The sequence below is a fragment of the Leptonychotes weddellii genome, chromosome 5 (genome assembly GCF_054177405.1).
Source record: "Leptonychotes weddellii isolate Sample4059 chromosome 5, ASM5417740v2, whole genome shotgun sequence".
NCBI lineage: Eukaryota > Metazoa > Chordata > Mammalia > Carnivora > Phocidae > Leptonychotes > Leptonychotes weddellii.
The window spans coordinates 57,127,036-57,139,090 of NC_138373.1; the positions used below are offsets into that span (position 1 = coordinate 57,127,036).

The 12,055-nt window shown below is 46.5% G+C and overlaps 1 protein-coding gene across 1 annotated transcript in view; it reads right to left on the reverse strand.

Annotated features, from left to right (window-relative positions):
- The window catches only part of KIAA1217 (KIAA1217 ortholog), a 283,978-nt gene that overhangs the window by 59,631 nt on the left and 212,292 nt on the right, over window positions 1-12,055 (reverse strand). The window contains exon 6 of the mRNA XM_081818914.1: window positions 329-1,161. Coding sequence (XP_081675040.1) covers window positions 329-1,161 — 833 coding nt within the window. The remainder of the gene's footprint in view (window positions 1-328; window positions 1,162-12,055) is intronic.

The following is a 12,055-nucleotide window of genomic DNA, read 5'->3' on the forward strand; positions in this document are numbered from 1 at the left end:
GCTCCTGATCTATTTGTCCAAACGTTTTCTGCTGATCACAATTTTCTTTCCTTTTGTTCGGATTTATACTAACGATGCCGCTGTTCGACCCACACTCTGCAGGCCCACACTGAGTGCGGTGTGTGTCTGCCCCCCCTTGGCATGGGTATTGGCCTGCGCCACTTGACCCCCGTGGATTCAAAAATTCTTTGCAGACCGGGATGGCCTTTGATCCTACTCTGTGGCTTCTCCGTGCTGCCCGGGAGGCTGTTCCCTTGGTTTGACCCTGCAGATCAACCCTCAATCACTCACAGGCACAGACCACCCTGGGCTGCCCTCACCACCTTACCTGGTCTCTCTATCTTTGGGTATGGTAGCCGTGCTGTAGGCAAACACTTGCTTCTCAACTAGAGGAGGGCCGAAGTCCACAATGCTGGCTAATCCTGGAGTGGTCCGCGGCTTTTCAATATACACCAAGGTGCCTGGCTCCTTCTTGAAGGTCTGGCGGCTCGGGGAGGCCCGATCTGGCTGCAAGGTGTGAGGGGGCCCGTGGGCGTTATGGTGGGCGTGCATGTCTACCATTCTCAGGTCGCTGACTCGGTGAGGAGAGGCGGGGGGTGTTTTGGAGCCCAGAGTGGGCAAGTGGCTTTCTGGATATTTCCTCGATTTCTGTCTGTACAGCGACTGCTCCATATGCATTTCCGCTTGCAAAGAAGGGTTGCAGTAAGCACTCGCCGAGCGGATTGCTGTGCGGTGATACGCAATGATGTGATCAGGGACATCTAGCGGGTGCCCGCCATGGGAAGAGGCTATGCTCATCCGTCCCTCGTGATAAAGGTAAGGATCAGTATAGAAGCCCTCATTCCGGTACATCGCAATGTTCTTGCCGCTCATGTCTTCATCCGGCTTTACATCTCTTCTTTCCAAAATGGCACTCGGGCTGGGTGAGATGGATCTGGAGACTGGCAGGCTGGAGAGTCTGTCCCTGGGGATGGTGGCATTGCCAGGAACAATCATGGGGCGGGCGCCCCCGTAAGGAATTCTGGATGGGGAAGGAGGCATGGAATGGGGCACAGGAGTGGACGGTGGAGAATGTGGAATGGCATGGGGTGGATGAGCTGTGGATCCCGGTCGAGAGGCACCAGGGCCATCTCCTCTTGCATAAACAATTTCTCTCTGCATCTGAAAATAAAACAAGAAGTTAGAAAATCTACTTTGATATTCGTGTTTTTAGACACGTCCCAGGGTGACAGTGTGGCTTTCCTGCGGCAGGAGGCTGAACGGCCCCTCCTTCGGCAGCATGTCCACACTCTGATCTTTGGAACCGATAACTACATCACCTTCCATGGTCGGGGGGACTCTGCAGATACTCCTTTGTAAGAAGACTGAGCCGGGAAGATTATCCTGGATTATCCAGATGGACCCAATGCTACCAAGCTAACATGTGGAAGAGGAAGGAGGTGTGAGGACAGCAGCTGGGTCAGAGAGAGACTGAAAGATGCTCTACCACTGATTGTGAAGCTGGAGGAAGGGCCCAGGAGCCCAGGGATGCAGGTAGCTTCTAAAAGCTGGAAAAGGAAGGAAATGGACTCTCCCTGACAGCTTCCAGAGTGAGTGTGGTTACTGCCGACACCTTGATATTGGCCTATAAAACCCACTCTGGACTCCTGACGCCTACAACTGTATGATAGTGGTTTTAAGCCACTAAGTTTGTGGTCGTTTGTTACAGCAACCACAAGAAATACCCAACAAAGAGCTCGACACATTGTGAGATTTGGGGGGAAAATAGTGCAGGGGTTTAAAGTTTTCAGGTCATAGCTTCTCTGAGACACTCAATAAATGTGGGTCTAATGTATGAAAAGTGCCAAAATTATATTTTCTAAAATTTCTCCTGGGCACATTTTCTAACATTAGCCCTGGAAAATAGTTAAAAACATCTTTCCCATCCTTCCAAGCAGATACAATCTAGAGACATGGCCAGGGAGGGTAAGAAGATGCATAGGGAAAACTTGGAGGTAAGTTTCATTCATTCACCAACTCTTTACTTAAGCCTAGGAGAAACCAGCTGCAAGACATTGGGAGACAATAATGATCTGGGACATAAGAATGCAATTGGAGGAAAAATTCACAGTGGGGAGGACAAGAGAGAAAAACGGGAAGGAAATCTCAGGCATGGTGGAGAGAGGGAAACCCGAGGAGCCTCTCTGGGGCTGCCATGTCATAAGGAGCCTGATGGAGTCATCCGTCATAAGCCAGCTACCTCTTGCCCAGGCAGCAGTGACTTCTGGGCTGTGTCATTAGCATCCAGTTCAAGAGAGTGAGGACTCCCACTGGGTCTTTCATTAGCTATCCTTTGGAAGAAACAATGGCTAAAGAATCAATGACTCACGAATCACAGACACAGAGAACAAATAGGTGGGTGCCAGAGGCAGGATATTGGGGTTGGGTGAAATGGGTGAAGGGGATCAAAAGATGTAACTTGCAGTTATAAAATAAAATGTCATAGGGATGTAATGTACAGCACGGTGACCTAATTAATAATACTGTATTATATATCTGAAAGTTGCTAGGGGAGTAGATTTTAAAGGTTCTCATCCCAAGAAAAAAATGTGTAACTATATATGGTGATGGATGTTAACTAGACTTAGGTGGTGATCATCCGCAATACATACACACATTAAATCATTATGTTGTACATCTGAAACTAATACAATGTTATATGTCAATTATATCTCAATAAAAAAAGAATCAAGTTAATGGGGCAAGGGGAAACTAATTTGCAATTACACTACTGTGTGTAGCAAGGGGCCGAATAAAGAAATACAGATTAATACAAAGTGTGACTATTTGATACTTTTTGTTTTGGTTAAAACCCAGGAGGGTAATAACTAACTCACTGAGATTCTCCAAATGGCTGCAGGAGAAAGGATGGGCAGCCCAGTCTTCAAGTTCTATTTGTGCTGTAACAGGAACCCACATTCCCATCCAGACTTTTGGGAGATGTGACAGACAGGGAGGGCATGAATGGTTGGGCGGGGGGAGGGGGGTGAGGTAGGGGCATGAGAAGAGAGGAGGTGGGTTCAAATGGACAAAAACTGAAACAAGCAGTCAAGAGACCCATGGTGTGAGTGATGGGCAACAAGAAAAGAAAAAGAGGGGCAACCCAGGAGAAGGCTGAAAATGAAACAGCACCCAATGTTCTGAATACAAACCAATTCCTTACTTTATAAATTCATTCTTTTAGTAAGCAATATTTACCATGCACTTGCTAAGAACCACGAATTGATCTAGGATACAGTTCTGACCCCAAGTTCCTGCCCTTGAGAAGGTACATTCCTGTGTACATCTCTTAGATGCATGTAGGGGAAGAAGCCTCAGGAATCCCACAGCTTCCTTATCTTGTCTCTGGAAGACTCCAGAAGTGTAGAATCCCTAACCTGGGAGTTTTACAAATTACGGTGGATTTCATCATGGAAAAGACCAATTAAAAAAAAAAAATGCAAGCAAGATGCAAATACGTGGCAACCAAAAGGAAACCTTTCAGGGTGTTTTACCTGAGCACCACTGAATAGGCTCCTGTCCCCTTGGGAGGCCAACTGTTTCCGGGGACCCCAGAGTATGCATGCTCCTCATGCGCAGTTACAATTTTATCTTCACTAGCCCCACATCCCCAACACATGCACTCCCACAATAGCCTAATCTGTCCCCCCCTCTAAATCAAACTTGGGCCATCCTTAGGCTGTCACCTCTGGGACTCTCTCCCTATATCCTGGCTCTTGTGGATCCAAACCAAGGCTGAGGGTCAAGATCGGGCCACAGGTGCATCTGCTCCACACGGCCCAGCCCCGAGGCTCTAGCCCACATGGTCATCTCTCTGCTCACTCACTTGACACCCTCATGACTCAGATGTTCAGGCCTTAGACCAGGAGGGCAGTCCCAAGGTCAACGTGTGATGGTACACCTGATTCTCCTCCCACAATGGCTGAGCAACCATATGACAGAAGCTTTGCAGCAGATCTGCACAGATCCTCTACACACATCCTCTATTCCTTCCTATCTTCCACAAGGCAAGGCTCAGTGAAAAGAAATGTGGTAACAAGGCAGGGCTTCACAGAGCATAAAATACAAGAGGGACTGGCTTAGGCGGCAGCACGTATCTGACCAAATTCCCCATGCCATCAGACCATGCAATGCAAGATTCAATCCAAACGAAGGTAAAGATCAATTCATACAGATTCATACATGTGTATAAAGCATAACACAGTGCTCAAGGCAAATCAAGTGCAACAAATGGTAGGTATTATTGTCATTATTGGTATCAATTAAAAAAAAAGGTTTCAGATGTCTAGAACCCACTTGGGATAAACAATAATCCAAACTGCTAGTCCTCTTTATCTGGCTTCAGATTACATCAGGATTTGGGGGATCCTGACCCCAATTAACACACAGTGAATGCCCCCCCCCTTTTCTGGCAAAAGAGTAGGAAGACATATTAAGAATCTGAGTAGTACAGAACTGTCTAGAAGGATAAAGAATATTAATGAAAGGGGAATGTAAAATTGATTTTAATTAATGAAAAGTTGAATACATTTCTTTTAAAATAACAGAGATGCCTGCATAGATATTAAAGGTTTGATGATGTGAAAAGAAATGGCTAGGAGGTACGTTATAGAACTTTTAAAATAAAACACAAAAAAATCTCATTGGACTTTCTTGATGTTGTGTATAGATGAATTCAGAAAGAAATGTAAGAATTAACAATAATTTTGATACACTGTGCAGTCATACGGGAATGCGGGCGATAGTCAAGATATTTAACATCCAGTAGCTAGTATTACATGGGTACCAACCGAGCAGAATGGGACTTCAGCCAACAAAGATGGATCCTAGCCGTACACAATCAGCATCATGTATCTGATGGTAATGCTGCTTATCAGCCTTTGCCTGGTCCACTTCAAACTAATCTTGCCATCACCCAACAGGGTCACTGAAAGAATCACCGTCCACCTGAGTCATCCACAATGGACGTGAATGCAAGCATTCAGCTATGACAGAACAGGCAGATCTCCATCAATCTGAGTGACTTGGAGGTTGGAAGCCTTTGGAAGAATTCTTACCTTGCTTTGCCAAACTATGACTGACTTTCCAGGACTGAGTTTTAAAAAGAACCCATGATAATTTCATCCTCAGCTCTACAGAGAGCCCAGAAAGAGAATGACACGATGTTTCTATTATACAGTGGGAAAATGTTTTAAACCTATGACAGTGAACCTTTAAAATCTGAAAACCTCGGTTCATACACTAAAGGATATGGGTCGACCAGAGGCGGTCACTCTTAAAACGAGGCAGAAGGGATGGGAAGATGGAAGATGAAAAGAGAATCTTTTTCAAGTCTTCACTGTGATTTCCCAAGGAGACCACTTGCTATTCTAATAAAAAGTAGACTTCATTCATATACTCTGGGAGCTATTCACTGTCTCGTTGACAATTAGGATGATGATTAAGATTCTATGACATATAGTTTTTAAAAGTTTCAGCCTTATATGCTAGTGTTCTTCCCATGGAGATATCTTCCTGGAATCAGGCACCCACACAGTTTTGTTCTGTTTTGTTGTTTAACTGCTCTTTTTTTTGGCCAATGAGTACAGAAATGGCATTAAATGCATATTGAGTTCTTCCTGCACTAGTCCTCAAAGTCAGGCCTCTTAGGAGAAAATTAATATCCAACTTTAAAGGTAAAAGAAATTAGCAAAACACACACACACCACACACAGTTCTTACCCACCTTAATATATCTGCCTCCCTTCTCCCACTAGTCTCTCTGATGTCACTAATCTCCATCATTTCTCTCAAAATATCTGGATATGTTATGTCACTCACACTTTTGTCCCAGAAGGTTTCAACACTAATGTCTTTACGTGAGCCTTGAAGAATTTCATTTTACAGCAAGAGAAATAGAACCTAAACCCAAGAATAAAGGTTCTTTTAACACCTTACCAGAATCCAACACAGATCTCTATTTGCCTGTGCCTCGGCCCAGACAAAGAAAATGCTCATTATCTACACTAGACACAATGGCAATGTACGAACTAGACTGTTCTCTCTCATTCACCTACTTTGGTGGGCATGGTCTCTCCCTCCTACCATGACCGCCCAAACCCCTGCTCCCTCTTGGTTGAGCGCTTCCAGTTCTTGTAAACAGCAGAGTTTCTCCCGGAGCTCAGCACCGTGCCCCTGGCTGAGAGCCGTTCTCCCTGCCCACAGCACAGACCTCAGTAAGCTGTTTGGCCCATACTTCCTAGAGGCCAGATAAAATCTGGGGCAGTTTCAAATAATTATCTGAAATTTGAGTTAGGAATCCTAACACATATCTATATTTCATTTCTCCAAAACCCAGTGAGTTAAATCAAACATTGCTCATTTAGAAGTTTCTTGAATGTAAGGTAAGAAGGGGCAAAAATCTTAGAATTCTTTCTGGAAAGAAAAAAAAAAAAACCTAGCATGCAAAATGTTTATCAAATCATTTTGGGAAACTGTCTCATGTAATCATGTCTCTTTGTGGACTATTTAAAATATATATATTCTTTGCGGAAAGGGAGTATTATGCACAGTTTATTGTATTTCAAACCCCACCCTTCCAAGTCTAGAATTTGTAAACATACCACTCAATCAGACCACGCAATGAAGTAACCGGACAAAACTGAAAAGGATTCTTATGAGACTCTTTCATCCTCAGAGAATTAAAGCCACTTACTTTGTCTTAAGGAAATCACCTGTATTACTAATGCCGTGAAAAAAGCACATTGGCTCAGCTCCCAATTACACGAGTCCTTTGTTTGCTGGCTTCATCTAAATCCTCAGTTCCACATTTGGGTATTTTAGACAGCTTTCTCTTCAGGGAAGAAATCGCAAAGGCCACAGATCCTCAAATGTTCCCAGCTTGAGTGTTTACAACCAGTGAAGACCATTTTGTTTTACCCAGTCTTCCGAGTGAGACTGTCACAGGCGTGGATGAAAAGTAGTCCTCCCCATGATAAGCCAATTTCTCCTCCCCTTGGAAATTAGTCACTGAGTAACCTCAGCTCACATCCAACCACAGGCTACCTCATGGGTGACTCAGGCCTTTAACAATTGCTTACATGGAAAACACACGCACCAACGAACAAACTCTGAGAGGCCTAGGTAAATGGGTTAACAGTGAAGGAAATACTACAAACTAGATTTGACCCAGGCAAACAGGATCCTTCCCAAGCAGACAAGCAGCCACCACAAAGGCGGCAGAAACCCCAGTACGCTCCTTACCACGTTGGGCCACCTCTCAGATTGTGTTCTGCTGGGAAAATCGAGAGAGACCAGCACCCTAACACTCATCCCGCGGCCAGACTTTTGAAGTGGGCGGACTGGCGAGCCAAGGAAACGTGAGCCTCTCCCCCTGGTTTAGACGAGCAGAAAGAAAACAGAAGGGTGATGAAGGAGGCTATTAATTAACCAGCCTGGTTCTACCAAGCTGAACTTTGGGTGGCAGCCATGCAGCAGTCCCACACAACACCACGCCAGTAGCTACTGCAATCCTTCTGGGACACATACCTGAAAGGAGAGGGAAGGGAAGATGGGGGGGGGGTGTGCAGCCAGGAAGGGATTCCAGAAGGAGAACAGAGGCCAGAGCCCGTCGGCCCCACCCTCAACAAGGTGGGTCCGGCGTGACGCGCCAGGCTGGGAGCCGTCTCCAGGGACCCCCCCACCACTGATGTCAATGCAGCTGTTCCCTCGAAGGGGGGCGGGCGCGAGAAGGTGCGAGAAGGTGTGTGTGCCCAACAAGAAGTGGCTTGTGCCGTGCTGAGCAGAGGACAGGTATTAACGCATTGTTAACAAAGGTGAGGGAGGAAAAGCATTTCCGTAGCTGGGGGGCAGGCTCTGCTCCATCACCACCAAGCCTTCTGAGCCCTCAGGGACTGAGTGGGAAGCCAGCGCCGGGAGACTCTCGAGGCTGGGCTCCCACTGGCCTCGCGCCCGAGCCCACGACCACGCTCTGGGAAGCCCGTGCATTTTTCAAACATTTTAAGGCTTTGAGAGGCTGTTCTCACTGCCCCAAAGAATTCCATGACGTCTCCCAGGTTCAAATCCCGTCAGCGCGGGGGGGGCGGGGGCGGGCCTTCTTCAGCAACTGTTTACTGTGTCCGCTCTGTGGTTACGAAGGGAGAGGGACCGCGGAGCATGGGACACCCCCACCCTCCTAGGATGTCTCCTTAGAAACGGTATTTGGACGAGGTGGTTGTAACGGATGCCACCGAAGAGGTGAGAAAAGAGCAGAAGGAAGCTGAAAACCCTTGTTTGGATTTTTGAATCGCATCAGCCAGGGTTATGTGATTTCTCACCAGAGCAGGGCAAGCACACACCCTTGGCCCCTGACGCATCTGGCATGCATTCGGCCCGTGTGGTTTCTTCAGTCAAACACACGCTTTCCAGGAAAGGGGGATGTCGGGGCTTGTCTCCTTTGTCTGATTCAGCCACCATCCCACCCCTACCACCACGTCCCCAAAGACCCTGTTTTATGGCCTACGACGTCCTAAGCGTCATGGCTCTCGTACTCATCGACCTGCCTGTAAGAATGAATGAATAGATGTGCAGCGCCGGGGTCACGCCGGCCCCCCGAAAACAGACGCACCGTGCTCCCACCGCTGTTTCACCAAGCGCGTCACGCCGGACGCAGCCCAGGAGCCCAGGCCCGCCGCGGCAGAGACTGGGGGCTTCCGCGGACCCTGCTGCCACGCAAGTCAGGGGGCTGCAAGGCCAGAGAGGGTACGGCTCACCTATCCCTCTCGTCCTTCCCGTCCTGTTCAGAGCAATTTCCTTTCACCTCCTCAATGCTTCGGGGCACGGTCTGGAGACCGCATGCAGGGCTTCGCCATTAGGAGGGCTGTAATTCCAGGCCAGGAGCTGGAAAGCGGGCCCAAGCCTGTGGTGAATCAGGATGAGTTACGCCCTCTGGTAAGAAGCACGCAGGTCACGCTACAGGCCGGGGGCGGGGGGGTGGGGGGAGAGGGGTCACCATCCTGAGGTCCTAGAGTCCCAGCTGGGGGACCAGGAAGGCTAATTTCCAGGGCCATATACTGGTGCCGGGCGGGACTCGGCTTCACCTGTCTGGCTCGTGCTCTCCAGAGAACAGCTCACTCAGCCTAACTCCTCAGGAAATTTGGCTCAGTCTGGGTGCGGTCCACCACTAATTCCCCGCACGCTGGGCCCTCTCTTCACCAGACCCTCCCCCGCATCACCTACCCTGGGATGCTACAGCCTCTGTGAATCTGTTCTTCCCAGCGGTGTATTAAGTGTTCTACTATCGATTCCCCTTCTTCCTTTCATTAACTGGCACCATAAGCAAAGTGGAAGCAATTTATTTCTTTTGAGGTAGTATTCAAAAAGAACATGCTAGTAAATATTCAGCATTACCTCAACAGGAAGTAATTCTTATGCTCTGGTAAGGCTAACAGTCTTGTGAAATTTATTTCTATTTCCTCTCTCATTCATTTCTTTATTGGCTTTTTAAAAATTACATACGAAAAAAGGAAATCTAAAATGTGCTTATAAGCATGAAGGTGGCATTGTGAAGGGAAGTAATTATGATGTCGGAAAATCTCAAGTTCATCTTGCTTACACTGTTAAAATTGGACAGACGGTCATTTGTGAGGTCTTAGCGAAACTATTAATGTTTCATTTGATCATAAATGGAATGTCTCCCAGACACGAGATAGACTGTTGCCAAAATTATTTAATTCTCAGGAAAGAGATGGTCCAGTCAGTGGTTAGCTGATGGCTATATTTAAGATGAGCGTTATTCCCACAAATATTTTGACACGGGAAACTCCGCTGAGCTCTCCAGTATACCAGACCTGGCTGACTTAACACTGGACCCAATGGTGATTAAAGATCCGAGTCTGGGGCGCCTGGGTGGCTCAGTCGTTAAGCGTCTGCCTTCGGCTCAGGTCATGATCCCAGAGTCCTGGGATCGAGTCCCACATCGGGCTCCCTGCTCGGCGGGAAGCCTGCTTCTCCCTCTCCCACTCCCCCTGCTTGTGTTCCTGCTCTCACTATCTCTCTCTCTGTCAAATAAATAAATAAAATCTTTAAAAAAAAAAAATGATCCGAGTCTGGAACGGACTAAAGTAATGTTAAATAAATCATTTAACTTCCAAGCCACAGTCAGTAACTATGTGGAGCTGCAAGACAGATAAAAGAAAAATGTGCTTCTCTCACCGATACTCAATCTTGTTCTGGGATACTCCTGTATCATCCAGGCCAAGGACACCCTCCTTTTGTACCTAAAATAGTTACAGTTTGTAAAAGGGTATCTTCTTTCTACCACTTGTTACAGATAGTGCAAATAACTTCTCGAATCTCATCTCCAGGCCTCTGCACATCCCCTCGGTAATGTATGGACACTATTCTTTTATACAGGACTCCCTTTTGGAGCTTCTAGATTGTTGCTAGTGGTTAAGTCGTTTCTGTCACCCAAATGTAACTTTTCAGTACCTTCGACTTTATTTTTCCTTTTATGACTGTTCTCTAAACTCCTATTTAGCTTGTCAACATGCACCCTGCAATATGTAAGACATTGCTCTGTTTACAGACAGCATTTCTTGTTCTATAAAGGATTTTAGATGGTGAGGCACACATACACACGATAATCACCCTGCAGTTTGCAGCTCACATAGGGCTTTCAACTGTGGTTTTATTTCAAGGGCCTCAGAACTCCGTGAAATACATAGGTCAGGTGTTCCTATCCCCGTTTGATTGGTTAGGAAATGGAAGTGTAAGGAGTTAAGAACGTTGTCCAAGGACGCCTGGCTGGCTCAGTGGGTGGAGCATGCAAATCTTGATCTCAGGGCTGTGAGTTTGAGCCCCATTTTGGGTGTAGAGATGACTTAAAAATAAAATCTTAAGAGAAATAAAAGCAAGCAAGCAAGCAAGCAAAACTTGCCCAATGTCACATGGCGACAAAGCAGAGAAGTAACAAGAATGCTCATCTTCAGCCTCGCCACTGTGTCACTGCTTCTTTCACAGTTTAAGTGCGAAATCCCATGTCCTCCAGGACACCGCGAGCTGTTCTGAGAGGAATCCTGCCCTGCCCCCCAAGCCCCTCCTTGCAGGGACTACTAAGGGTTCATCTGCTTGAGCTCTGACCTTCAGTGTGCAGTGTGCTGAACTCTGCTGGAGAAGTTCCTCACCTGCATCACTCTCTGATTCAGATTTTCACAGCAAAGGAAAAGAACAGTAGGCATCTCAGTGGGCTTAGGATCTAATTACCTAGACGCTCTCTTGATTACTATTAGATTTTATCTACTTGCCTCAAAATAAGTTACACGTAGGGGCGTCTGGGTGGCTCAGTTGGTTAAGCATTCATCTCTTGATTTTGGTTCGGGTCACGATCTGGGCGGGGGTCGTAGGATCGAGCCCCATGTCGGGCTCCCCACTCAGCAGCGAGTCTGCTTCTCTCCCTCTCCCTCTGCCCCTCTCCTCTCTCTCTCTCTCTCTAAAATAAATAAATAAATCTTAAAAAAATTAGTTACATGCATGTTAGTATATATTATGTTTATATACATTACACTTCCATATACTTATATATTCTGTATCGCTAATTATCACTATGTAGATATCACTATGCCGCTAGTTATATATATGTAAACATGTATACACACACACGTATATGTACACACACACACACACACTTCCATTAGTCACAGACGCCAGATTACTTATAGGACAAAATGTCTAGGCATCATTTGATTAACATTCCTCACCACTCTGACTTCCACCCCAGTGCCGGGCGCCATTCCTGGGACCATACCTCTCAGGAGGTGCAGTAATCACTGGAAGATGCACTAAGTTTCCTGTCACTGTATCCTCTGCCCCCTAACCTTTCACTAGGGAAACTGATCGAGTTGATTATGTTATCAGGTGGAAAAAGTTGATTCAACACTCCATAGCTTTAGGATGGTCCTAACAGTGTAAGAAGTTTTTTAAAAAAAATATTTCAGTTTGATGCTATAACACCTCCTCACCATATCTCAACTTAAACAGC